The 25,248-nt window shown below is 48.4% G+C and overlaps 1 protein-coding gene across 1 annotated transcript in view; it reads left to right on the forward strand.

Moving 5' to 3' along the window:
- Nucleotides 1-25,248, forward strand: part of CACNA1C (calcium voltage-gated channel subunit alpha1 C) — a 728,086-nt gene that overhangs the window by 476,927 nt on the left and 225,911 nt on the right. Inside the window, exons 6-7 of the mRNA XM_075552255.1 lie at nt 10,045-10,203; nt 20,327-20,523. Of these exons, the coding sequence (XP_075408370.1) occupies nt 10,045-10,203; nt 20,327-20,523 (356 nt within the window). The remainder of the gene's footprint in view (nt 1-10,044; nt 10,204-20,326; nt 20,524-25,248) is intronic.

Genomic DNA, 25,248 nt, shown 5'->3' on the forward strand with positions numbered 1-25,248 from the left:
GTCCTGTCCCATGGGTGGCCGATTTGCGTGGTCCTAACCCAATCATTTGGTGGCATATACAACGGCTGCGCTGGAACAACTGTGTCAAGTAATTGACTGGCACTCCCCCAGGCTCTGCCTCTCCATAATGGAGCATCTTATTGGTAACGAGGCGTCTTGGGAGTTTTCCCTTCCCCATGGAGGGCACCTGACATGGAGTGCAAATGAGGAGAGCGTGGATTTCTAGATTCTATGTTGCTGGAGCTTCCTCTAGAACCCTGTGCTCCGCATCTTTCAGCATCGTGTTCACATCAAATGTGTTATCCTGTCGCCACCCTAAGTCCAGTGTATTTGTTCACTCTCAGGCCCTGATTTGTTGCTGTTTGGTACAATTGAGCCAACGTAGTAGGGTCTTCTTGGCTGCACCCCACAGGAGCAGATCGCCAGGTCTTTGCCCCGTGGAACTTCTGTGTGGGTTGGAACCTCCCACCTTGTGCTTGGAAGCCATTGCCCCATAGAGCCCCTTCGACCCCCGGGCTAGGAAAAGAGACCCATCATCGGTGGGAGTTGCTAGGGACCATGTGGCCACCGCAGGTGGTTTTCCAAGCTTCCCAAAGACTCACTTTGCCGCCACCAACAGGAACGTCCAGCTCTGAAGAAGAAGCCCGCACCTTCTTATGAGCCGTGAGTCTGGCCATTCAGAAGAGAGCACATAGGTGGGGTCAGCCCATAAAGTAACAACACTGTACGGTGGAGCTGATAATGCACGTGTTTTCCACACTGGGACTTGAACTGGAGAAGCTCCATCGGGAGGGCGATGAACAAACTCTAGAGGAGGCTATTTAACATCCCAGCCTTGAAAGCCAAGCTCTGTCTGTGGATTGAGAGAAGGGATGCTGGGCCAGCGCTGTCACATGCCAGCCTGACTCCCTAGGAAGGCAGACAGAACCTGAAAACCTTTCCTGGACTAGCTATGGGCACATCTGGGTTCTCTGGGAAGCAGGAAATAGGCTCCCCTCCTTCCTGGAGAATTTTGTGGGTACGTGTTCCTGCTTTATAGACTCTGGTGGCGGAGGCTGCAGCCACAGGCCCAGGGTCATGGGGAGGCATTTAACACAGTGGTGAAGCAGACCACCCACCACTGAAACCCACACCTCCACTTACTAGCAGTGTTGTGATGGGCTCGCTCTCCTCATCTTCAAACTGTGGTTCGTAAGAGTAGCTTCTTAATGGGGTTTGATTTGGTTTGGGTTTTGGGACATGGAAAAATCCATGTAGGGTCTTCAGACTTCGCTCACCTACAGCAGGTCATCAAAAAATGCTCATAAAAGTTGTGCATGGCTTTGGTTGTTCAGAAAAGTCCTTGACCCAAGGTCTTCATCTCCCCCGAAGAAGCTTCTCCAAGAGCTTCTTCGCCCAATGCTTGAATCCCTAGGAGGAGGGGACCCACTGCCTCTTCATCACCCCACTCCATCTTCAAGGAGCTCTGTGTGTCTCATGAGCCGTTTTAATTTGGATGGAACCCAAGTCTTCCCCAGCTACTTTGTAATGGCTCCGAGGTCTGCCCCTGCGGTCAGACAGAATTCCCCTGACCCCGCTTCATCAAAACGAGAAAAATCAGTGACAGCGTCCTTCCAGCCTGTGCCGTTCCTCCATCCAACACGTCTGATCTTTCCTGGGGGAAGAAAGTGCCCCTTTCTTCTGGTGATGCTTGAATGCTGCCGTGGCCGAGCCTCCCTTGTGTGTTCAGAACCCAAACGTGGCTCCCCTGCCTGTTCCCCAGCCCCGGCTGCGCTCCTGAGCTGCCTCCACTTCCCGACACACAGCCTACTAGGCGACACGGCGATCATTTTTCCAATCACTTTCTTGAGCACACCATTGTAAACGGAGACAAACCCACGGGAAACGGATGAATTCTAAGAGCGCAGAAAATAAGGAAATCTTCTCTGGCTAAGAGATGCTCGGACCCAATGCTGTGAGATGAGTAGAAGGGAGCTGGCGAACGAGGTTCCAGGCAAGGGAACAGCATGTGCGGCAGCCTGGCCTCTCCAAGGACAGCTTGAGTGTACTCCAGAGAGAAGGGAGTGGGATGGGAGCGGGCGTCTTTGAATTGAGGGGCAGACGTGGAAGGGCCTTGAAGGACACATGAAAAATTCTGGTCTTGAACTTCAAAGCCAACAAAGAGTTGCCACGGAGTTATTCCCAGCTCCCACGGGGGCAGCCCTGTGTGTGTCAGGGTGGAGCCAGGCCCCAGAGTTTTCAGTGGCTCTGTTTTCAGAAGTAGACTACCGGGCCTTCTGCTGAGGCATCCCGGAGTGTACTCGAACCTCCAACCTTGCGGTTCGCAGCTGAGCGCATTAATTGTTTGTTCAATTTATTGGGATTTGGGTGACGGTTTACAGAGCAGGTCATCAGTTTTCCACTCAGCTGGGTCATTTCTGGTATTTCTGTTCACAACTTTTTGATGAAGCACCATCGGATACCTTCGCAGTACCTTCCAGCCCCACCAGTCTCTTCAAACTCTGCACACATGGTGGTTTTCGGTTGCTTGGTTGGTGTTGTTTTACATTTGCTACTATTAATGTTGGTATGAAGTGAGATCCTCTGTTTTGATTTCATCTCCAAATGGCTATTGATTGCAATCATTTCTTCCTATGTTGTTGGCCTCCAAAACGTCTTCTTCGGTGTAGTGTCTGTTCATGTCCTCCGCCTATTATTTATTTATCTATTTTGCCTTTCCAAAAAATGTGATAACACTTTAATATAATTGAGCTTTTGCGTGTCTGTACATTGGATGTAAGAAATAATTTCAATTAGTCATAAACATATTGGATTTGATCGCCACACCCTAATTTACAAAGCAGAACTCAATAGATGCAGAAATGAATTCATTACTGAATTGTAAAATAGAATTCCCTATGCTAATTGAAATATCAGTGTATTATCCTGCATTTGAGGTAATGGAGTTAAATCACGATGGCATGCTTAGTAAAATTTTAAAACGTGAACATCGTGGGACGGTGAGGCTCAAGTACATGAGAGTCAACCATTGAAATTCCCGTTCATTTCATGCCGTCATTATGAATCCATAGTGAATGCTAACCAGGTAGAAAATGTATGTGAGATGACTGTCATAGAGCCATCCAGCCATGAACATAAGGAGTTTTAAGAGCAGTGTTTAATCTGCTAATTTCCTCTGGAATAAAAGCAGTTGTTTTTTTGTGATACGTTATGTCTTTGTGCTGTAATATTTAATTTTCATGTCCTTAGTGTAAAAGTACACTGAAGCAAATGAAAGAAGGCACTTGTTTACAGCACGATATTGCGTACACATTACATAAATGCAATTGTTTAAGAGTCTTTTCATCCAATATTACCTATTTTGTAATAAGAACCGCAGTGTGGCAAAGATGGGCTGTCATTTTGAAATTCTGATCCCGAAGGAAAACTTTTTGCCAGCTTCTTAACATAACTCAGTTTCTCCAAGTACGCTACGGAATTGAAAACTGACCACGAGGGAAAAAAGGGAGGGGGATTCTTCTTTCAGTAAAAGAAAATCCATTCCCCATTCGGAAGTAGTTGAAAGTGACCTGAAGAAAGGAGAATCTGACCATTTTACTGACTATGCTTTATTTGATAAACAGTAATACCAGTCATTCAGCCTACCATATTAGCACCATTGGCATGGAGGTGTGACCGTACTAGGGAGGGACACCTGCATATGCTGTACCACTTCTATTTCTGTGGAATTTCATTTTACCAAGTATGTTATCATACATCGAAAATTCAAATGTTTAACATGATTCAAATGATGGGACTTAACAATTCTGCATTTTACTAATACTTTATCAAGATTTTCTATAAATATTAAATGAACCTGTACAGAAATCAACTTTAAAGCATCCTCCATCATTTACCAGAACACAAGGAGAATTACTGTCATATCTTGCATTACTTTACTTTTATTTCCTTCTAGTTCAGGGACTCTGGAAATCAGACAACTTCTTATCGGATGGTTCATTTCGATAGTTAAATGGCAACATTGTCTGTATTCTCTTAGTTCATGTGCTACAGCTTGTACTTAAGTGACTGTAGCTTGTGATACATCATTTCAGTTTAAAAGTTGTTGAAGTGGGAAGTCTTCCGTGACTCAGGAAGTTATGAACGTAATGCAAAATCTCATGAACAGCCACGTGGATCTGCTCCTATGGCTGGGATTTTCTTATTTGTTCTTTGCTGTTAAAAATATAGCATACTAATTGGAGACGGCTTGGTCAGACCACACAAGGGCCTGCTGACCCTCTGGGGTTTGCTTGGTGTGCCGGATGCGTGTGAGCATAGTTTGGGAAAAATACAAAGTCACCCTCCCCAAAACAGTAATTGGCCCTCATATCTTTGGGGTGCAATAATCCAACCCCATCGCAAAGCTTCGAGATCCACAGCTGGAGGATGATGACAACATTGTGATTCTCTTAAGTGCTCCTCTCAGTCAGGACCAATCTCTTTAAGCTGAGCCAAGGCTGCGCCTCCCATCCTGCTCTCCCCTCCTGCACCATTCCCCCGCCAGCACGCGGAGCACCGTCATGTCAGCCGTGGTTTCGCAAAAAGACCGGCCTCTGGCTTCCCCTTAGACTTCCAGTCCTCCAGCCACGAAGAGGGTTAGCTCCCGCGTGGCCTTGTCTGACCTTGGACTCTTCTGATGCGGCAGAGGGTGGGGCCTTTCATGGTAGACAGGAACAGCTTCGCCTGGCTCAGGAGTCAAGATGTTGAGGAGAATCCAGGAGAAGGTGGAGCAGCTGCAATAGGGGCCACTGCCGTGCACCCACGAGGAACAACAGTAGAGAAACTATAAAGAGCTGTAGCTAGCTGCACTGGGTTGTTTTTAATTGCCGTCAAGTTGAGATCCCAATTCCTCTGGATGCTTTTCCATTAGGTTATTTTTCTTTTTATTGTTAAGATGCTGAAGTTTTTAGTTGTTTTTTTTAAAATAAAATCTTAGAAATTAGTCCCTTGCCTGATGTGTCATTGCCAAAAATGTTTTCCCAGTCTGTTGGGTCTCTTTGGATTCTTTTGGTGAAATCTTCTGATGCACAACAAGTCTCTACTTTTTGTTTTTAATCGTTTTATTAGGGGCTCATACAACTCTTATCACAATCCATACATGTGTCAACTGTGTAAAGCACATTTGTACATTCATTGCCCTCATCATTCTCAAAACATTTGCTCTCCACTTAAGCCCCTGGCATCAGCTCCTTATTTTTCCTCCTCCCTCCCCGCTCCCCCCTCCCTCATGAACCCTTGATCATTTGCAAATTATTTTGTCATATCTTACACTGTCCAACGTCTCCCCTGATTACAAAGATCTACATACAACCTCCTCCCTGGGGGACGGACAACAGAAAAGTGTCTGCTTTTTAGGACATCCCGTCATCTAACTTGTCTTCTGTTGCTTTGAATTTTACTTTATGTTTAATAGTGCGCTTATGCCAGGTAATTAATGTGCCTAAGTTTATCTATGCTTTTTCATTGATGGTCTTTTTAATTTGGGGTCTTTGGTCCATCTTGAGAGCATTTTTGTAAATTCGAGGTGTGGGATTGGAGCCCTGTTTCATTCTGCTGCATACGGGCATCCAGTTTTGCCAGCACCAGTTGTTAAAGAGACTGTGTCTTCCTCACGCAATGGGTTCAGTTCATTTTCAAAGATAAACTGTCGGTGGACTTAATTCGGGTTCTCAGTTCTATTCCATTGATCTAGGTATCTCTCATCGGACCAGTACCAGGCTGTGAGAGGTCTCCTACTTTTTTAATTTTAATAGTGCTTTGTTTATGTGGAGTCTCTTTCCTTTCCATATGAAGTTAGGGATTATCTTTTTCTAGAGAATGATATTGGAATCTGGATAGGGATTGCTCTGGGTAGTATTTGGTATTTTCTTCCTATCCATGAACCTGGTATATTCTTCCATTTATGTAGATCTCTTGTGGTTTCTTTTAAAAACAACAGCAGTTTTATTGACGTATAATTCATGAACCGCACAATTCAATGGTTTGAATATATTAAAAAGAATTAGGCAATCGTCACTACAATCAACTGTAGAAGATCAGCTCCTCTTTTCCCCAACCTTTCCTTTCATAACCCTAAGAAACTTAATCTAGTTACTCTCTCTATAGATTTACCTACCCTGGATTTCATAAAAAGAAAATCACACCCCCAAACCCCCAACAAATTAACAAAGTAAAGCACAACAAAACCTCAGTCCAAAAGAAAGCAGAAAATAATCAAAATTAGACCAAATTTAAAATGGGTCAAAAGGGAAACAAGTAATGAGATGTTAAATTCTAGCCTACCTGTATCTTCATCAATTCACTCTGGGCCACTGTGTCTGCAGGCCAGGCTCTTTGCATCCCTGGTCAACGCCTGAGGGTCTCTGCAGGTGGATTTGGAGCGTCCACTGTTGTCCACAGCCTTCTGCAAACTGGGTGCTCCGAATGTAAGCTCTCATACACTTCCCTCCCCTGATCTTGGATTTTATTATTTGCAATTCTTGTATGAAAAGAGACTGTGGGCTTAGCTGACACCTGGCATGGAGGGGTGCTTTCTTTAAGACGAGTTTTAAAGATCCCCGACACGATTCTTTTAGATAGCTGGGCACCATCTGCTTTCTTCACCACACTTTGCTATATCTCCCAGATCTTCAGGGATTTGCTTCATGGGGGTAGTAAGTAGTGAGTGGGGCTGCATCATCAGAACTGATTGCTCTTAGGTTGGGGCTGCTAGGTTAAGTGAAAGCACACGCTCCATTCATATAGTTAAGGCTTATATCTCCTCCTGTTCCCCTTGAGTAGCCGCATCGTCAGCCATTGGATAGACATGAGTAACTGCCATAGTCCTTGGGTAATTCTAATAGTATCATTCAACTAGCCACTGATATAGAATTTAAATCACTATTGAGATAGGGGAACTATTTATTTATAGGGAATAGTTTTAGACTGAAATGCATGGGATGTTCACTTTGCATATTCAGAAACTTAAGTGACTGAATCCTGTGTAAGACAAGGAATGTCAGCCACCGGGCACCCAGTTCAGTAGCCCTCCTTCACCACGGCAGATGTCTGTCTGAAGAACTAAGAGGTCATGAAAAGCCAAGACGATGTGAAAGTGGCAAGTATACGGTAGCCTTGAGTTGCCTGTTATGGGACCACTTCAGAGGCCAGAGGCTTGACCTGCAGTCCAGTGACTTCCACATGTACAAGCGTAGAGTAACAGGCTCCCTCTTCTCTCGCTTAACTGCTTCAGCTTGAAGTCCAAGGGAGTACATCAGCTTCTTTAATCTGTAACAAGTGTGTTTAAGACAAAGCCCCATTCGCTTAGTGGTGTTCAAACGCAGGTGTTTCTAATGTGGCCTATGTGGTATGTCCTACGCTTCCAGAAGACACCATCTATGAAGACCGGGTAGCCTGTACTAAGGGACCTAGGTCACCAAGGGCTGAGGCCTTTGACTTTCTTAGGGTTTTGTTGTTTTCTTTTTATTCCTAAGTATGTCATCTTTGGGGTGGCTGCTGTCAGTGGGGTTTGCTTTCCTGATTTCCTTCTCAGAGGTCGTTTTGTTAGCATCACGAAATCCTGCTGATTTCGTACGTCGTTCCCATGTTCTGACACTTGCATGAGTCTTTCCATTCGTTCCAACACGTTCCATTTTTCTTGGCGGGTCTTTGGCTTTTCTATCATAGCATCATACCGTCTATAAAGAGAGGGATTTTTACTTCTTTTTTGCCAATTTGGATTTCCCTTTGTTTCCCGATAGTTCTGGCTAAGATTTCCACCACAATGTTGCGTCCCATTCACAAGGGGAATTCTTGCGGTTTCTAGCCATGGAGAGTAATGTTGGCTCTTGGTTTTTCTATATATGCCTTTCTTACGTAAAGAATTTCCCTTCCATTTTATTAAGCAACTTTATCAGGAATGGGTGTTGGGTTTTGTGCGGCTCTTCTGCATCAGTCGATGCGATCATGTGGTTCTTTTCTTTGGTGTTGTTTACGCAGTGGGTTACATGCGTTGCTTTTCTGATGCTGAACCATCCTTGCACACCTGATAGGAATCCTCCTTGGTCATGATTGTTTTCTTTTTTTTAATTGTTGGAGCTGATTGGCCAGGTTTTTGTTACGGATTTCCTCATCTGTGTTCATGAGGGATATTAGTTTATCATTTTCCTTTTTATGGATATCTCCGTCTGATTTCTGTATTAGGATTATTGAGCGTATTTACTGCTTACACCACCCAAAAGTTACCTCCTCAGCGGGCTTTGTGACCAGACGTTCTGGCTACCAAATAGAAGAGCACTCCACATCTCTTTTGTCCAGCACGCCTACCGTTGTCTTGCCATTTGAGGTTTTGGCACTAAAACCTTGGTCACCAAGCCCCATGCCCAGGGTAACCAGGCTGTGAGGCTTTCCCTGCCTCAGTCTGAGTAGCACGTAGCACTCTCTCCCCTAAGGAGACACCACAGAGAGCTGCTCCACAGTGCAGTTTCCCACTTCCTCCCAGCTTTCGCATCCTTTACCACTAATGTGGGTACAACTCGCTAATTAATGGAATCACTTGGCTCTGAAAACATCTTGTTCTAATGTGATGCTGCAGAGCACCCTCATTGATTCACAGGTAAAATTATATCCCGGCTTTTCTCTTTATATTTATTCCCTCTTCCCAGCCTTCCTTGATAGCTGGGGCGAGTTCTTGTCGTTAGCCGAGTGAAAACCACCCCACCCGCAGCAGGTGGAACCAGCGGCTGCCTTGGGATCTGGAAGAGGGTTTTGTTTACCCAATGAAAGTGGGCGAGAGGTAAATACAAAGGCAAAACTAGGATGCCCAGAGCAGTGGCGAACTGTGTGGCCGGGAAGAGGGAACATTAGGGAGGTGGTTACGTCAGATCAAGGCGCTGAAAGGATGCGCATCGTGGGGCATCCTATCGTGTGGGCAGAAGTGGCCTACAAGATGGTTTTCAGCACAACTGGTCTAGATGTAAGGAAGGTAAATTTGCCCCGTTTGCCCCTTATCTCTGAGGATGTGAAGAATTGTCACACTTGTTGGGAGACAGCTCACAAGTGACTTTATTTTGGGACTAAGGAGTAGTTTGGGGGTGGGGGTGACCACTCCCCCACCATTTGAGAATGAGTACTTGTAACATCCATTGTAAACCTTCTTGGCCTATTATTTTTGGTGTAGGTGAGCTTATCAGCAAAAGGCTCCGTCTCCCCACTGGACCACAGTTCAAGCCTATAGACCTAGGGGTGCTCCCTGGTGATTCCTAGTGGATTCAGTCAGTCTCCGCAGGCAGGTATCCTGGTGAGACAGCTGAAGGGAAGCGAGTTGGCCTCGCAGAATCCAGCGAAAGTGCTTTAAGAGCCACCTTCTCTGCCCGCCTCGGAGAGTGCACCACCCAAATGGAAGTGCTGAGGGTCAGCTTCTGCAATGGAAGCTCCACTCTGAGGGATGCCTGCCTAATGGCAAGGCTTGTCAGTGTCGTAGAGCAGATGGGTCAGCCCCTGGGCTCTGGCAATCTCACAAAGTCCAGCTTGAGCCGTCAGTCCTTCCATGGCTGTTTCCTGCCCTTGAGCTCCCATGGGAGTAAGAGATGCAATGTTACCTCTAAGGTGGACTACTAGAAACCGAGAATGTTCCGGGTGAAAACAACTTGTTCTTCTCCTGGGAAGTGCATCGCCTGCCATTCCCCGCTATGCCCACGTGCCTCTAAGGAAGACCTGGAGTCAGGCCAACCTCGATGTAGAGCGCCACTCGGTCATTTGCTGTCTGCATGCCTTTGAACCTCAGTTTCTCCATGCTAAAAAGTGGGGCATCTGAAACCTCCTTTGGAGAGTCGCTGAGCAGGTGGCCTGACATCACGTCAGACAGCGCTTGTTCAATGGAAGGGACATTCCCATCCTTTTTGAGAGACACCCCCCCCCCATGTACCTTCCACTCATCAGTCTCTGTAACAGCAACGATGCCTCATGAGCCCTTGGCTGGTGACTCTCCCAGGTGTTACCCCCATGATTCTCTTCTCGTTGCAGGTCTCCAGGTGGTTCTGAATTCCATTATCAAGGCCATGGTGCCCCTACTGCATATCGCCCTGCTAGTGCTGTTTGTCATCATCATCTATGCCATAGTCGGCCTGGAGCTCTTCATGGGGAAGATGCATAAGACGTGCTACAGCCAGGAGGGGATAGCAGGTAAGGGGAGGATGCCGGGGCAAGTCCCCACGAGGCTGCTCATCTCTTCACAGGTGCTGGAACAGACCCCCTTCATTTGAAAACCCACGTTTCCAGAACCACGACTAAAGGAGAGGCCCAGATTCATATTCTTTATCCCCGCCCCCGCCCCTCATCTCTTTTTCCCTGCTAAACAAGATCCTATTAAGACATCAAAATACAAACTTTGTCCTCTCAAACCCCAAAGCCACGGCCATCAAGCCAATTCCAACCCATAGAAACCCCACAGAGCGTTTCCAAGATTTCAAGTCTTAGGGCTGCAGACAGCCTCGTCTTTCTCTCATGGATTTGAGCCACCAACCTTGAAGTTACCAGCCCAACGCCTAGCCCACAGCACTACCAGGGCTCCGTAGATGGGACACACAGGAACAAGTCATCTGTGGGAAGAGATGATGGAAAAGCTCACCATCCTCCATCGGAACAAGACCCCCTCTGGTCTGCCACTGATCATGGGGATGACCCAGGCCAGGGCAGCTTTCATCCCATTTCCCACGGAGTGGCCAAGAGGAGGGGGTGGCCCGACAACATTCGTGGGCAGAAGCCCCCCCAACCTCCTGGCGCAGGAGTTGGGAAGGAGCCATGGAATGCTTCTTTGTCAGAGCAAAACTTCCTCAAGGAGGTCAGTGTCGACCTCACGACCTCTCCGCACTTCCCTTCTCGAGATTCCTCACCCTGTTCTTTCCATCAGACTAGGATCCAGTTAGCAGGCAGGGCTGGCTCAGCAAGCACTTCGCCGAGTAGCCCGGAGTTTGGGTTTGCCAGAGATGCTTCCAACTGCTGTCTGTAGTTACTCAGCTTGACCTTTACAAACAAGCATGCAGAGAGCATTGACAGGCCGTTGAAACAGCTGTAAAGTGGCTTCCCTCCGAGAACTTGTGAAGAAAATATCCCCGAGAGGGGTTAACAGTGTCAAATTTGCACAATTCCTTTTTCTCTTTTTTCTCCAAACAACAAAAACCTCTCATCTTAGTTCTTGGTGTCTTGCTGGAGGAGGGGAAGCACTTGTCCAGGGCATTGAAGGAGCCTCGTGTGTCTCCGTCTCCACCCTTTCTCGTTTGCACGCAGCCCGAGTATTCCGTGTCATTGCCCTCCTCTTGCTTTAGGGGCTTCGGAACAACAACGTCTAGCAACAAGGACGTACACGGATCACTCATGGTCAGGAAATCAAGGAGATGACCTGGTCTGGGTGATCTTTATGGACTTCCGGGATTGCCTGGGTATTTGCGAAATGTCTAGGCCATCATTTGCTGCGGAATGTGTAGGCCATCGTTAGCTACATCACCACATTCCTTTAACAAACAAACAAACAACCAAAAAACCACCTACAGTTTCAGAATCACTCAATTTTTACTTTCAGTGCAAAGTCTGTGTGAGAGGACACTGTTTTGTTTTGTTTTGTTTTTCACGTTAAAGCAGATTGCCAAATTACTGGGTCATAATTGTATGAGATAAGCCATCATGCTACAAAACAAATTAGGATGCCGTTGAAATTAGACCAAGCAGATCTTGCCGTTAGCTAAACGTCTGAAATTTTCAGCCTTGTATAAAGAAATACCAAATGATGCAATAAATACTATTTTCCCTTTCAAGTCGAACCTTTCTTTTTAAATTCACATTGATTCATAGCTTGCCCTGAACCAACATATTTATGTGGTGTGGCACTGCCGGAGCGATCCTAAGACCCGCTTCAGCACCTACTGTGGCATGCCTACGGGGGAGCAGTTTGTTTTGAATTAGCCCTGACCATTTGGTCCAAGGTCAGCTGAGATGTTAGGTCTTAAAGATCCACCTCCCTGTCACTCCCCAACCCATTCAGCAGAGGGTGAGGATGTAACAATGAACCAAATGAAGGAGCGTGAAATGGTGAAACGCTGCCCTGCCACCAAACGTCTGTGTGCCAGGCAGCTAAGGGGACCCACTCCCCAAACTTCAGCCAGCTCCACCACCCTGAGGGTGAGGCTTCAACTCACTGACTGCAGGAACACAGCATCCAGAAAGACCGGCTGCTGGAAACGGGTGTGAGGTTTACAGAGTGGAGGGTCAGCAATGAGAGAGAGCCTTGGCGAGATGGACTGACCTCATCGCTGTCACAGTGGACTCACGCATCCAGAGATCATGAACAAGGGGCCGTGTTTTGTCCTGAGGTCACCGTGGGTTGGAGCCAACGCGGCAGCAAAATAACAATGGGAAAGCAGTGAGTGTGTGTTTTCTAAAGACGAGACCCCACCCTGGGAAGCAACCCTGACCACCGCCTGGGAGTGACGGACTATGCTAGGGGGATTCGCCCTCTCCGTGACTGTGAAGCAGGCCCAGGAAGAGACATCCTCTGCTTCGTACCATGATGCTCTGAGAGGCATCCGAGGATGCTAACCTTGGACTTCAGCTTTGCCCCACAAGTTCAGGAGAGAAGTTGGCCACCATCGGAGAAACAGGCACCAGCCAAGGGAGCAAGGTGTCGGAGGACAAGGAGAGCAAGTCTTCCAAAGAGAGGAGCCGGTGCCAGGCCCCACCACTACCAGGAAGGTGATCTCACTCCTCCGCGTGGAGCCAGACTCCCTGCGGGGCGGGGGCCGTTGACTGCAGGAGCCTCTCCTTGCCCCCACAGAAGGACACTACTGTGACCACGGTCTCTTCCACCCACACAGTGACTGCCGAACGGGACGGAGGAGACTTATTTCTCACGGAATCTGGACATCCGTAATGCAGTCCGAGGTGAAAAGGCAACAACAACAACAAACAAACCCACAATCTTAGAAGATTTCCCCGCAGGAGTCAGAGAGTGTTGCGTAACCGTTGGAATGATTGGTTTTTTTCCCTTTCAAGGTCAGACTTCGGATGGATTCCCATATTTTCGGCGAGGCTGGCTTCTACATGTGCTCTGTGAGCCTTCGCTGTGTTTAAAAGGCACTTGCTTCCCCTCCTGCCTTTCACAGCCTCCGTCCGTGGCTCCGTGGGCGCCGTTCAGTTTTCCAAATACTTTGGGTTCTGAGCAATATTTATGCTGAAACCCATAGGAGAAAGTGCTGGAGCTGGCCAGCTGGACCAGCTCTGGCTCTGCGCTGCCCTTCCAGTCTCCAGGGGCTGGGGGTCGGTGGGGAGGGGAGGGCTGGCCACAGAAGTGGCAATCTCTCCCCACTCTGTGAGCACCTGCCAGGTGCCTTCCTCGTTCCTCAACAGATACATCACCATATGCAGGTGCCTTTTGTGTCTCCTTGTCCCATCTGTTTGATGGCGCTCTGAGCCAGGGCACTCTGAAGAGCTCGTCAAAGCTCAATAATTACCCTGGGACTGGAAAAGGATTGCTTAGCTAAAACCTGCAAATGGAATCACCTACCTTCTATTCGCTCCTTAGAGTTGGGCCCAAACAAAGGGAATTGATTTTGTCTCCGGTGATTTCGACTTGGAGCGTCGATGTGCTGCGCTCCCAGGGTATCCTGTTCTTGTTGATATTAACTGCACTCTGAAGGTCACTTCTAAGCCCTGCCACCACGATGGTACCCAGGCTTCGTTTGCATTCTCCAGCCTGACTCTGCCTGCCTCCCTTCACTTCTGTTTGAGGAAGCAGGGCGCACGTTGCTGGGGGCTCCGTCTCTGTAAAGCAAGTCAGCACGTTTCAGGGTGAAACGCATTCCCCTCACCTGCAAACACATGTCGCTAGGCCCTGCCGATGTGTGTGTTCACATATTTCAAATGTTCCCATGGCGCTTTTTATAGACACCTATTTTTAATTGTTCTCCGGTCTTTTTATTGTGTTGTTTGCATTGTTGCTCAAGACGGATTTAAAATAGCAGAGCGGCACTTGAGCCTTTAGCTAATCTTTCTGAATCTCCTCCCTTTCTCCGTTATTGATGAGATCGTCTCCCCTGGGTCGTTTTCTTTTGACCAGATCTCAAACCTTCAAGTACGTTTCCCTTCCTGGAGGACACTCAGCCCTCACCCACAGCCTCCCCTGCTCCTGGAGGATGCAGGACCTGTCAGAGGAGCAGCCACGGCGGAGCCATTGTGACTTAGACACATAGCCATAGAGAACGGGTGGGAAGTAGATAAAAGTATACATATAGACGTATCTGTGTATAAATACACACATTTAATGTATATACATACACAAACATACACGTATATAAAGTATCTGTGATGTAAACTATATACACATATAATATCTAAACACATACACATATACATTATGCATATACATACAATACACATGCATATATAATGCATATAATAGGAATGTTATATGCCTGATGTACACCACACATATATATGCATATATAACATATAGTCTATACAAAGCATGTGTGTATGTGCAAGTATACATGTACTTTATATATGTATACGCTTTATAGATATGCTTTATATATGCCAATGTTATGATCTAGGTCTCAATTGCAGAGCAAAATGATTCCCTGTTCAGAAACTCACATACAGATTGTTCTGTGACATTAATTGCGATCCCACCATAATGACGCTGCCCTCTCCCCATTCCCTCCTTGGGTGTCCTGTTTCCATCCCCAAGTTTTCCTGCCCCTTCTCGCCTTCTGACTGTTGCTTTGGGGCAAATGTTGCCCTTCTGGTCCTGTCTAGTTGATTGTCCCTGCTCTCGGGTGTTACTGTTTACTATCTAGGCCTGCCGCTTACGTGGCTGAAAGGTGATCTCCAGGAGGGGCCTCCATTCTAGGTTAGAGAGGTTTGGGGGTCACAGTATCACGAGCTCTACCTGTGTCAGACCACGAAGCCTGGCCTTTTTCTAGGACTGGAGAGCTAGGTCAACCTTTTTCTCCCACCCAACCCAAAACTCTCTGACCACCCTAGTCCGAGCTGTCTGTCCATGGTAGCAGCGTGGCAACATCTACTTCTTGTGGTCGGAGATAGTGGGGGCTGTGGCTCATGTGGCCCCTTAGTACCTTTGGACTATTTCCTTGCATTTTTGGGGTTTCCTCACTGTTTTGTGCTCTGGATGGAAAGAGAGAAATCGTTGTAACTTAGATGGCTTTTGAAAACGTCTAAGATCCCAGGTGCTACTCACCAAAGTAGGATGTAGCCCATCATTTTCTCAGGATGCAGACCATTATGCTAATTGGCCTAGATGACCCTGTGACCATGACCCTTTGCCCTCCTGCCCAGTGTCTCCGAATAGGGAGGTGTTTGGTTACAGCTGAGCGGTTCTTCATGACTGTGCCCCGTGCCCCTGCGTGCCCTGTGATATCCTTGGGCATGTTTGCAGCAATACAAATAAGTATGTTGGAATATCCACTGCCAGTTCTCCACTGCCATGCACATGGGTGTACTCCCATATGCCCTTCCACCCTGCTCAGCTCACGTTACCGGTGTGCCCACTCACACATGATTGTTGGTATAGCTGCCATTGCACAGGTATGTGTGACTCCCTATTTACCGTGGTCTTTTACATAGCTTTCTGTGCCCTTCGCCTTGGCTACCTGATGTCCCCCATATTACGCACTGTCTTTCCCTCACTAAAGTGAGCTCCTGCCTACACCTAACTCACTGCCACGAGTAAAGCAGTAGTTCTCAACCTTCCTCAGGCCGCCCCCCTTTCACACGGTTCTCCATGTGGTGGTGACCCCCAACCATACGGTGATTTTCATTGCACTCCATCACTGTCATTTTGCTACTGTTCTGACTCGGGCGACCTCTGTGAAAGGGTCGTTGGACCCACCCCCCCAAGGGGGTCTTGACCCACAGGTTGAGAACCAATGGAGTAGATGGTGACTCATAGTGACCCTGGGCCAGGGCAGAGCTGCCCTGTGGCTTTCTGAGAGTGCGAGTCTTCACAGGAGTAGCAAACCACCTTACCCCCCGAGGAGCAGCTGGTGGTTTCAAACTTGTGGTCGGCAGCCCAGTGCGGAACCTCTGTAGCATCGTCTGCTATCAAACTAGTGATTTTTCCTCCCACTCACGCCCAACCCTGACAGCCATGAAAGGATGTTTCTTTCTTTCTGTGGGTAAAGTTCTCCTTGACTTTTGTTTCCTTCTCTCTTTTTTAAAAAAACATCCTTTTATTGGGGCTCATACAACTCTTATCACAATCCATACATACATCTATTGTGTCAAACAATTTGTACATTTGTTACCATCATCATTCTCAAAACATTTGCTTTCTACTTGAACCTTGCTATTAGCTTCTCATTTTTCCCCTCCCTCCCTCCCTCATGAACCCTTGATGATTTATAAATTATTATTATTTTTTCATGTCTTACGTGAAACATTATTGAAGGTTTTGCCCTGTCATGAACCCCATTGTTTGTGTAAATAGTGACCGGTCACTTACGAGTTTTATAAGTATAAGTCGACAATTCATGCATTGCAACTCATAGCCAGCCTATGTTTGTATAATTCCCTTTTCTCAACTATGTTTTAATTCTATACCATTGACTAAGTTTATGATCCTCTCAATAGGATGAACTTATGACTCGTGGAGCTGATCGATAATGTTCTCGAACATAAAATGATAATGGTGTCTCCGAGGTGAACCAGAGATATACATAAACCCTAGATCTGTGAGTGGATTTGGGGCTCACACTGAATTCTAGCCCCAATCTAAGAACAATTCGTTCTTAGGACATGGCCCTTCTTGATACTTGCCCACATAAGATCACTATAGCAACGTGTGGTACAGAAACTAGCTGGTGTCCAGCTATCAAAGAGAATAGATTTTGGGGTCTTAAAGACCTGTCTTCAAAAAGAAGCCATTTAGGTAAGGTATCCACTAAGTCCACATGGAAGAAGCACACTAGCCTGTGGGGCCCAAGGCCTTTAGATAATGCAGTCCAGATCTGAAGCAGGGAATAGTATCAGCGCTTCAGTGATGAGCCCCGGGCGCTGCAGATGGCAGCGGAAGCCCAAAATCTATTTGCAGGGTCCATGCATGTATGAAGCCTCAGGTGACCCCCCTCTCTGAGCATAACTGAGAGATATGAATCGCCTTGTTATCAATCAGAGAGCATCGCAAAGTCAAGTATGGCAGATGTAATACCTTATCATTTGCTCTCCCTTCCGACCCAGTTTTAAGTTGTTTCAGCTTAAAAGCAATGGAGAGGAAGCACACACAGACCAAGTCTCCGGGCTGTGCGTGGCCCCGCTGCCCTGCAGTATGCACTGGAAAGTGGGTTGTTGCAGGTGCACTTAGGTTAAAATAGAATTCCTTTTGCCTCATTTAAAATGTGTCCTTATGTTTAACATTTTCTATTTTTATTGAGGTTTTTCTGTTTTAAGTTGTTATTGTTATCATCGTTGTTTGTATGTTTTTCTGTGTATGAAATCCAGGACAGGCAAATCTATAAAGGATTAACTGGATTAATGGGTTCTTGGGGGTATAGTGGGGAAGGTGGGGTGGGAAATGGGGAGCTGATCACATTGATGACAAGAAAGAAGATGTCCTAACATGGATTGCGTTGATCATTGAACAATTCTTGATATGATTGAACTAATGAAAATAGATTATGTGCCAATAAAACTGTTGAAAATACATTTAAAAATAAATCAGGAAGCCGAATTACTTATAACAGCCCCAAGCTGGAAAGAATCAAGCCCCATCGCCTGGAGAATGAACAAATAAGGTGGCTGAGACCTGTGCAGTGCTGAGCTATCCTGCACAGAAGCAATCCAGCCAAGGCCATTGGCATCGAGTCAGTTCTGACTCCTGGCGGCCGGCCCTGTGTGTATCAGAGGGTAAGCGTATGCCTTGGGGTTTTCCGTGACTGGGCTTTTAGCAGTAGATCTCCAGGCCTCTCTTCTGAGGTACCTCTGGTGAACCCAAACTGCCAACCATTTGGCAAGAAGCCAGTGGGGTGCACTACTCGGCAATGGAAAGGGACAGACTGAACCATGCGTGCAGTAACCCAACGAGCCTCAGAGCCTTCGTTCTCAGTTGACAGGAGGTGGGCACACAAAGCCACACATGTACACCCCACTGATGTGAAATGTCTAGGAAAGGTGCAGGTGTCTGCACAGAGAGCGGGTCGGTGCTTGGCAGGGCTGGGATGGGCGCAGGGATCGTCTGGGATTCCCATGAAGGAATGTCTGGGAGTTGGAACTGGGCGGAAGCCGGGAAGGCACAGTCTGGCAATCTTTTCAACCATCAAGCTCCACTATTCCCCTAGGAACAATCTCTTAGTTAAGAAATAATATTTCTCTCCCGGCCTTCCCTTTGGGAACAAACAGCTTCACATTTGAAGACATAAACTGAAAAGCAGCCAGCCAACCAGTAGTCCCCCGTGCCGAGGCGCTAGGCCCCTGTGATCTTTTCAATGCACAGGAAACCCTGGGTGATGTGTGCCACCTCTAATGAAGCCCTCCCAGCACGTTCGCTCACTGGAGGTCAAGTCCAGTTCTGTCCTGAGCTACTCTGACCTTGGCAGGACTGCCTGTGGGCGCGGGACCCTGTCCATCATTGTCAACATTTCTCCGATTCCCACACAGTTGCTTCCCAGAGCCAGTTACCAAGAGTTTCTCAGCGTTTCACCTTAATGGAAATCCTTAGAACGTAGCCTTCGTGTCAGTGTACCAGCAGCCTACATGCCAAAAATATAAACCACGTCCTAATTCTTTAATTTGCTAATAGCTATTTCCAGCATACGGAATGAGCCTGCGTCCTGTCTATAACTGTAATAGATAGGTTACAAAATTTGCTGAGAAAGCCCTTTTCGTACCTAGGGAGCATTCTTCTCCCTGACACTCAGTCTTGATTAGAAGTCAGAGTGATCCTTCCCTTTGGAATGCTAATAATTCTGGAGAGCAAATGGCCCTGCCGGAAGGTTCCAGGGGGCATGCAAAGGATGCAGTCGGTAGGGCTTGTCCGCAGGGGACACAGGAAAGACAGCTGCAGTTGATATTTCCCCTGTAGTCAGAGGTCACTTTTTAACCTTCACATCTCTGTAAGGCTTCTCCAACAAAGGGACTTGCGTCCCTGGTAAAGCAGCGTATCATGTCCAGTGAACCCATTTCTAGTCAGAAGGCATTATGGGGTGGGAACTGTTGGCTAATTGTGTGGGGGAGTATTCCAATCACTAGTCTTCGCTCTAAAAACTCAGATATTCTAATGACATTGTCTCTCGATGCTGACACACACACATACAAGAGACAGAGAGAGGCTGACTCAGAACAAGTAGGCTCCCCATTATGTTCCCAGATGTTCTCCTCTCGACATTGGAGCATCTTTATTCTTTGGTCAGTCTTTGGACTATGAGACCGACATGCTCCAGCAAAGGAGACCGTGGCCCTCCTGTCTGTGAACTCCATGGCGGAGTTTAGACGTAGCGTTTGGACAGCGAGGAGGTGACAGTGTGCCCGACCCAAGCCGGGCTGTTATCCAGCAGCTCCGAGACTTGTGCAGATTGGACAGTGAATAAGGACGGCCGGGGAAGCAACACCGAGTCACGGCGCTGGTGAAGAGTCTGGAGAGGACCGTGGACTGTCCTGGAAGAAGCGTAGCCGGAGCACTGACCCTTTCATGCAGCGCCTCCTGTGGTGGTGACCCCTCAACCATACATTTATTGTCTTCGTTACTTCATCGCTGCCATTTTGCTGCTGTTATAAATCGGGCAACCCCCGTGTAAAGGTTGTTCGACCCCCCAAAGGGGTCAAGACCCACAAGTTGAGAACCGCTGCCTTAGAGGCAAGGATGGCGAGATTTCATCTGTGCTTTGGGCATGTTATCAGGAGAGACTCACCGCTGCAGACGGACATCATGCTCGGTCAAGTCCAGGGGCAGTCCAAAAGAGGAAGGCCCTCCACCTGATGGACGCAGCGGCTGCAAGCGTGGGCTCTGGCTCGGGACACTTGTGAGGACGGCGCGGGATGGGGAGAGGTTTCCTTCTGTCGTAAAGTCAGCTCACGCCAACCACAACTCTCTAAGCCGATGGCCGCCTGGAATCAACGCCTGGTCCCCAGTGACGTGGAATTCACTGGTGGACCCCAAGGAAGCCCTCCCTCCATGGCAGCATTGCTGCCGCCAGGGTGTGGGACAGGTTCCATTCTCCTCATTCGATGACTTTTCTCTCTAACTCCTCTCTCCTTCTCTCTCTGGTCCCTGCCTCCCCTCTTCTTTTTTCCGTGGCCATTTGAGATGTTCCAGCAGAGGATGACCCTTCCCCGTGTGCCCTGGAGACGGGCCACGGGCGCCAGTGTCAGAACGGCACTGTGTGCAAGCCCGGCTGGGACGGGCCCAAGCACGGCATCACCAACTTTGACAATTTCGCCTTCGCCATGCTGACGGTGTTCCAGTGCATCACCATGGAAGGCTGGACGGATGTGCTCTACTGGGTACGTAGCTCGAGATGGGGGGTTGGCGGGCACAGCGGCCACAAGGGTTCAAGGAAGTCTTTCCTTGGCATCTGCCTGTGATCACAGACACACCCTGAAGGGCTGGCACTTGTGTAGCTTTGATTTCTTCCAGCGCTAGCCCAAGAAACACAGCACCAAGTTTGCATCCTAAGGCAGCCTATCTCCCTGCCCACTAGCTTAACCGAAATCCCTTTGTTCAGTGCCCCCCCACCGTGGTACACACTGGCATGTTCAGTTGCCTCCCCCACCATGGTACACACTGGCATGTTCAGTTGCCCCCCACCATGGTACACGCTGGCATGTTCAGTTGCCCCCCCACCGTGGTACACGCTGGCATGTTCAGTTGCCCCCCACCGTGGTACACGCTGGCATGTTCAATTGCTCCCCACCGTGGTACACGCTGGCATGTTCAGTTACCCCCCACCGTGGTACACACTGGCATGTTCAGTTGCCCCCCCCACCGTGGTACACGCTGGCATGTTCAGTTGCCCCCACCGTGGTACACGCTGGCATGTTCAGTTGCCCCCACCGTGGTACACGCTGGCATGTTCAGTTGCCCCCACCGTGGTACACGCTGGCATGTTCAATTGCTCCCCACCGTGGTACACGCTGGCATGTTCAGTTGGCCCCCACCATGGTACACGCTGGCATGCTGCCGCTGCTCCGTGCAGGAGCTGGCTAAGTCTAGCACAGGATGGCCTTCGGCTCGCCCTGGTGTAGCGATGTGATTCTGCTTCTCGACGCTTCCCCAGAAGAGAGCCAGAGGACACGTTCTCTGTGTGTCATGGTTCAGTCTCAGAACTGATCAGGAGAAACAGGGTTGGTCTTACAAAAATCAAACTGGAGATCATGGTTTTTTTTAATCGTTTTATTAGGGGCTCATGCAACTCTTTAAAAAAAAACCCATTTTAATGGAACGTTGAAGCCTGTGGCATGCTGTTTCCATGGTTTTGTTTCTCGGGTTCATCTGTCCATAATCTACTAAGCAGCCGCTCCACTTGGTTATGATGTCGACTGCTAACAAGCTGCGGTTATAGAACGCAACTTTAGGAATCCTCTCTCGAGGGTCAGCCAGTTGGCAGCAAATCTTCTTACTTCAAAGACGCACCTTTTGTGATCCAGGAGCCAATACGGCTTTGCTGACCTGGGAACCCATGAAAAGAGGACACGAGATTTCTACGCGCCCTGCCCGTCAGCAGACACGCATCCTATTTGAACTGCCAATCCATCATTCATAAAAAATTCCAGAAAGTGTCGTTATTCGTAGTACTTCCTCCTTCAGCATGCGAACCACACTTGCCAGGGCCCAGTCAGGTTCTCCAGCATTTTGGGGCAAATAATGCTTGCTGCCAGTCTTGAAAGCGCCATCTCTCCCCGAGGTTTGCAAATCGTCGAGTTAATTTGGCCATCATGAAAGCAGTGTGAGCGCATGCTCAGGAGAGAGTACTCCCACCTGCAGCAGGGAAGAGTGAGCGGGAAGGGATGGCCGCCCACTGCTCAGAGCTGCCAGAGAGGATGGAGCCAGTGCCCGGTGAGGTGGTGCCGCTCTCCTGGGATGAACGGAAGAGTCTGTAACAGAACAGAGATGTGGATGATGTAGCGCATCATTCCCCCTTTTTTTCATAAACACACTTCCTATTGATCCTCTTTGTCCAGTTTGGCATTAGAGTGGACCTGCCAGAACCCGCTGTTGTTATAAACCCAGCTAGCACTGATTGAGCAGGCGTCGTGGCCCTAGAACCTGCGGATTCCGTTCCGACGAGGTTGCTCAGTTGAGGGCAGCACACTAGAGTCCAGACTCAAGACTGGAGGTCAACTGCAGTCCATGCTGGGGTGAAGTTGCTAGGTTGAAGAAAACAAAAGTCGAATCGGCCCCTGCTGCAAGCTAAAATGAAGCATTTGCAAGTTCAGGCTGGATGAAAACTTGGGTCTGAATAACTGGCAAGACAGGGGCATGGAGTTTAATGGATGGCGCTTAGTAAATGCCCTGACTGGTCCTTCTCCCTAGGGTGAGTCCTTCTGGCTAAAGCCCCTTCTACCAATGGACCGCTTTCTACCAAGGGTCATAGAACAAATGACTGTGTGGCACTTTGCTTTGGAGCCTCGTCCCATCAGCTTCCAGTCCATGGCTCAAGTTGCTATAGCAACGCTTCCACAGCATCCCATTGAGGCAGGGTGGCAGTGGGCTGGTGAGTGTGGGGTTGGGGCGAATAGGTATAATTTACTTCGCTGACGGCCCTGGTGTGTTTCTGCGCTCTTCCTCCATCGCCCCCTCCAGCTCCCCCACTACAAGTCATCGATACCCCCCTACCGCCAGATGTGACCCACAGAAATACTGCCATGATGACAGCCCGAGCGGGGAATGAGAAGCCCACAACAGCAACTACCAATTTTCGGCAGCTGTGTTGTGCTTTCTCCCCTGGGAGGGGTGTGTGTGATAGAGCTCGGGCTGGGAATGGAAAAAGTGTCAGAGGTGACGGAACAATTTCTGACTCGTGAGACATGCCTCTCTCTGATTTTCCCAGCACCTTTCTGTGCACGTGTGTGTGTTCGCATATGCACACACACACACCCCTAGAATGAAAACGGAGCCTCCAACTTGACCATGTATGCTGGAAGTGCTCCCAGCCCAGTGCTCCTGCTCTGAGCCTTGCTCTAATTGCTTCGACCTTTCTGTGGCCCTTTCTTCCTTCCTGCCTTCCTTCCTTCCTCCCTCCCTCCCACTTCAGCATCCCTCTTCCTTGCCTTGACCCCTCTCTTTGGAACCCGCAGACCCTCACGTCTCAATGTGCTTCAGCATCAGCTCTGGAGCTATCGAAATATAAAGCTGCCCAGAGCTCCATCAGAGCCTTCGCACAGTGCCTCTGCCTGTGTCTTGAAAAGGCCTCTGGGCGATCCTGATGCCCAAGCTGGAGCCTGAAACCTCCTAGAGACTGACCTACTGAATCTGCATGGCACCGTTGGGATGCCCCCAGATTTGAACCAGCCTAGGGAGATGGTTTCTGCGCCTCTCATTCACAAGCAGGCATTCCCCTTTTAGGGGACCTGAGAGAGAGAGAAACCAAGATTTTAAAGTCTGGGAACGAATGGAGACCCCAGAGCTAGGGGAAAGAATAGTTCACTAAAGGGTTCCAGAAATAACTGTTCTGTCCCGGATGTAGTCTGGAATGGAAGCTAATTGCAAATGGTGGACATCAGCCTTCTGCAGAAAGCAGAGAATCCGTTTCTGTCCTCAGGCGTGCGTTGCCGCATTCCATTCCATTTTGGAGAAGGGGTGGACTGAAGAAGCAACAGCAGTCAAAGGGCACTGGAACGCTGCCTCAACTCTGATCGCCAGGGGCCACGTTTTAGCCAGGCTCCAGCTAGCTGAGCAGTTTGCTGGAAGCATCTTTCTAGAGTCACCGTGCACATGACAGGGCAAGGGGCAGGGTGGTGGCATTGGGGATCGAGAAACTAACCCACAACTCAGATTGGGTCGGTGATTTCCTCAGGCAATGATTTCTTAAGCCACAGCCTTGCCATTCATTCACCTAATGTCCAAATATCTTCTTCAATTGGAGTGTGGATAGTGATGAGCAAAAGAGCATCGGCCTTCTATAGAAATGGCAAAGAACCAAGCAAAGGAAGGAACCATTGATCATTACCATTGATTTCTTTTTGTTTGGTTGGGTTTATATTTTCTAATTAAGGACTGCTTGGTGGGGGGTTGGTTGTTTTTTTTTAATCAAACATCCCTTGCTTTCTGTGTGTGATTCAAGGCTTCTTGTCTTGCGTTGTTAAGAGTGTACCTTCCCAAAGCATTGAGATGACCTGCAGGACCCCAGGAGGATTCTCAGATAGTCTGAGAACTGGGGTCAGTTTGTAACTCAGTATTAGCCCTTCCACATTGTAGCCAAGGGACGGTTGGGTAGCATGAACTTCAATCTACTCAGCATCTCTTCAGGGCTGCCCTGTTCTCTGCACTTGAGGTTGCCCCATGCTCCGTGGTAATAGAAGAGCCCCACCCCAGGGCTGAGTTTGGAACAGCAATAGAAGGTGGTATGTGAGGATGGTGGGAAGGAGAGGCTGTCATCAGAGTAGGGGCCACTCTGGAAGACAGGTTCTAGCTCTCTAGAAATTCCAAAAACCCGCTGTCATCGAGTCAATTCCAATTCATAGTGCCCCTGTAGGACAGACTAGAACTGCCCCTTTGATGGTGGGAGCAGAAAGCCTCTTCCTTCTCCCACAAAACGGCTGGTGGGTTCAAACTGCTGACCTGGCAGTTAGCAGCCCAACGCATAGCCCCTGACACCCCCAGCACTCCTTTTCAGCAATGATGCCTAAACAATTCTCCTTCCGTGACAGTTTGTTGGCCTGCGCTCACCCAAGAACAATGCATAGCCTATGGCCCAGCGAAGAGGCTCTGCCCCATTTTCCTGAACTCATGGCCGGCTTCCCTATAACATCCATTCTTCCATTGATTAAAAAACAACAACCTAGAACTAAAAGGACAGTGAATATTTAATGAGAACTCACATAAAAGAAACCATTCAGAATCACCCATCGTGTCTTCTGTCCTATTGGGGTTTGCTTAGGTCCAGCCTGCCTTAGGAACAAAAGTCTGCTGCCCTCACCCTTCGTAAGTGAGTTTACCAGCCGCTCACTTCTCTGTCCGGTCCCTCCACTTCTGGGTGGACAGGCTGGGGAGGTGTTTCAGCTACACAC

Source organism: Tenrec ecaudatus, chromosome 6 (assembly GCF_050624435.1).
Source record: "Tenrec ecaudatus isolate mTenEca1 chromosome 6, mTenEca1.hap1, whole genome shotgun sequence".
Taxonomy (NCBI): domain Eukaryota; kingdom Metazoa; phylum Chordata; class Mammalia; order Afrosoricida; family Tenrecidae; genus Tenrec; species Tenrec ecaudatus.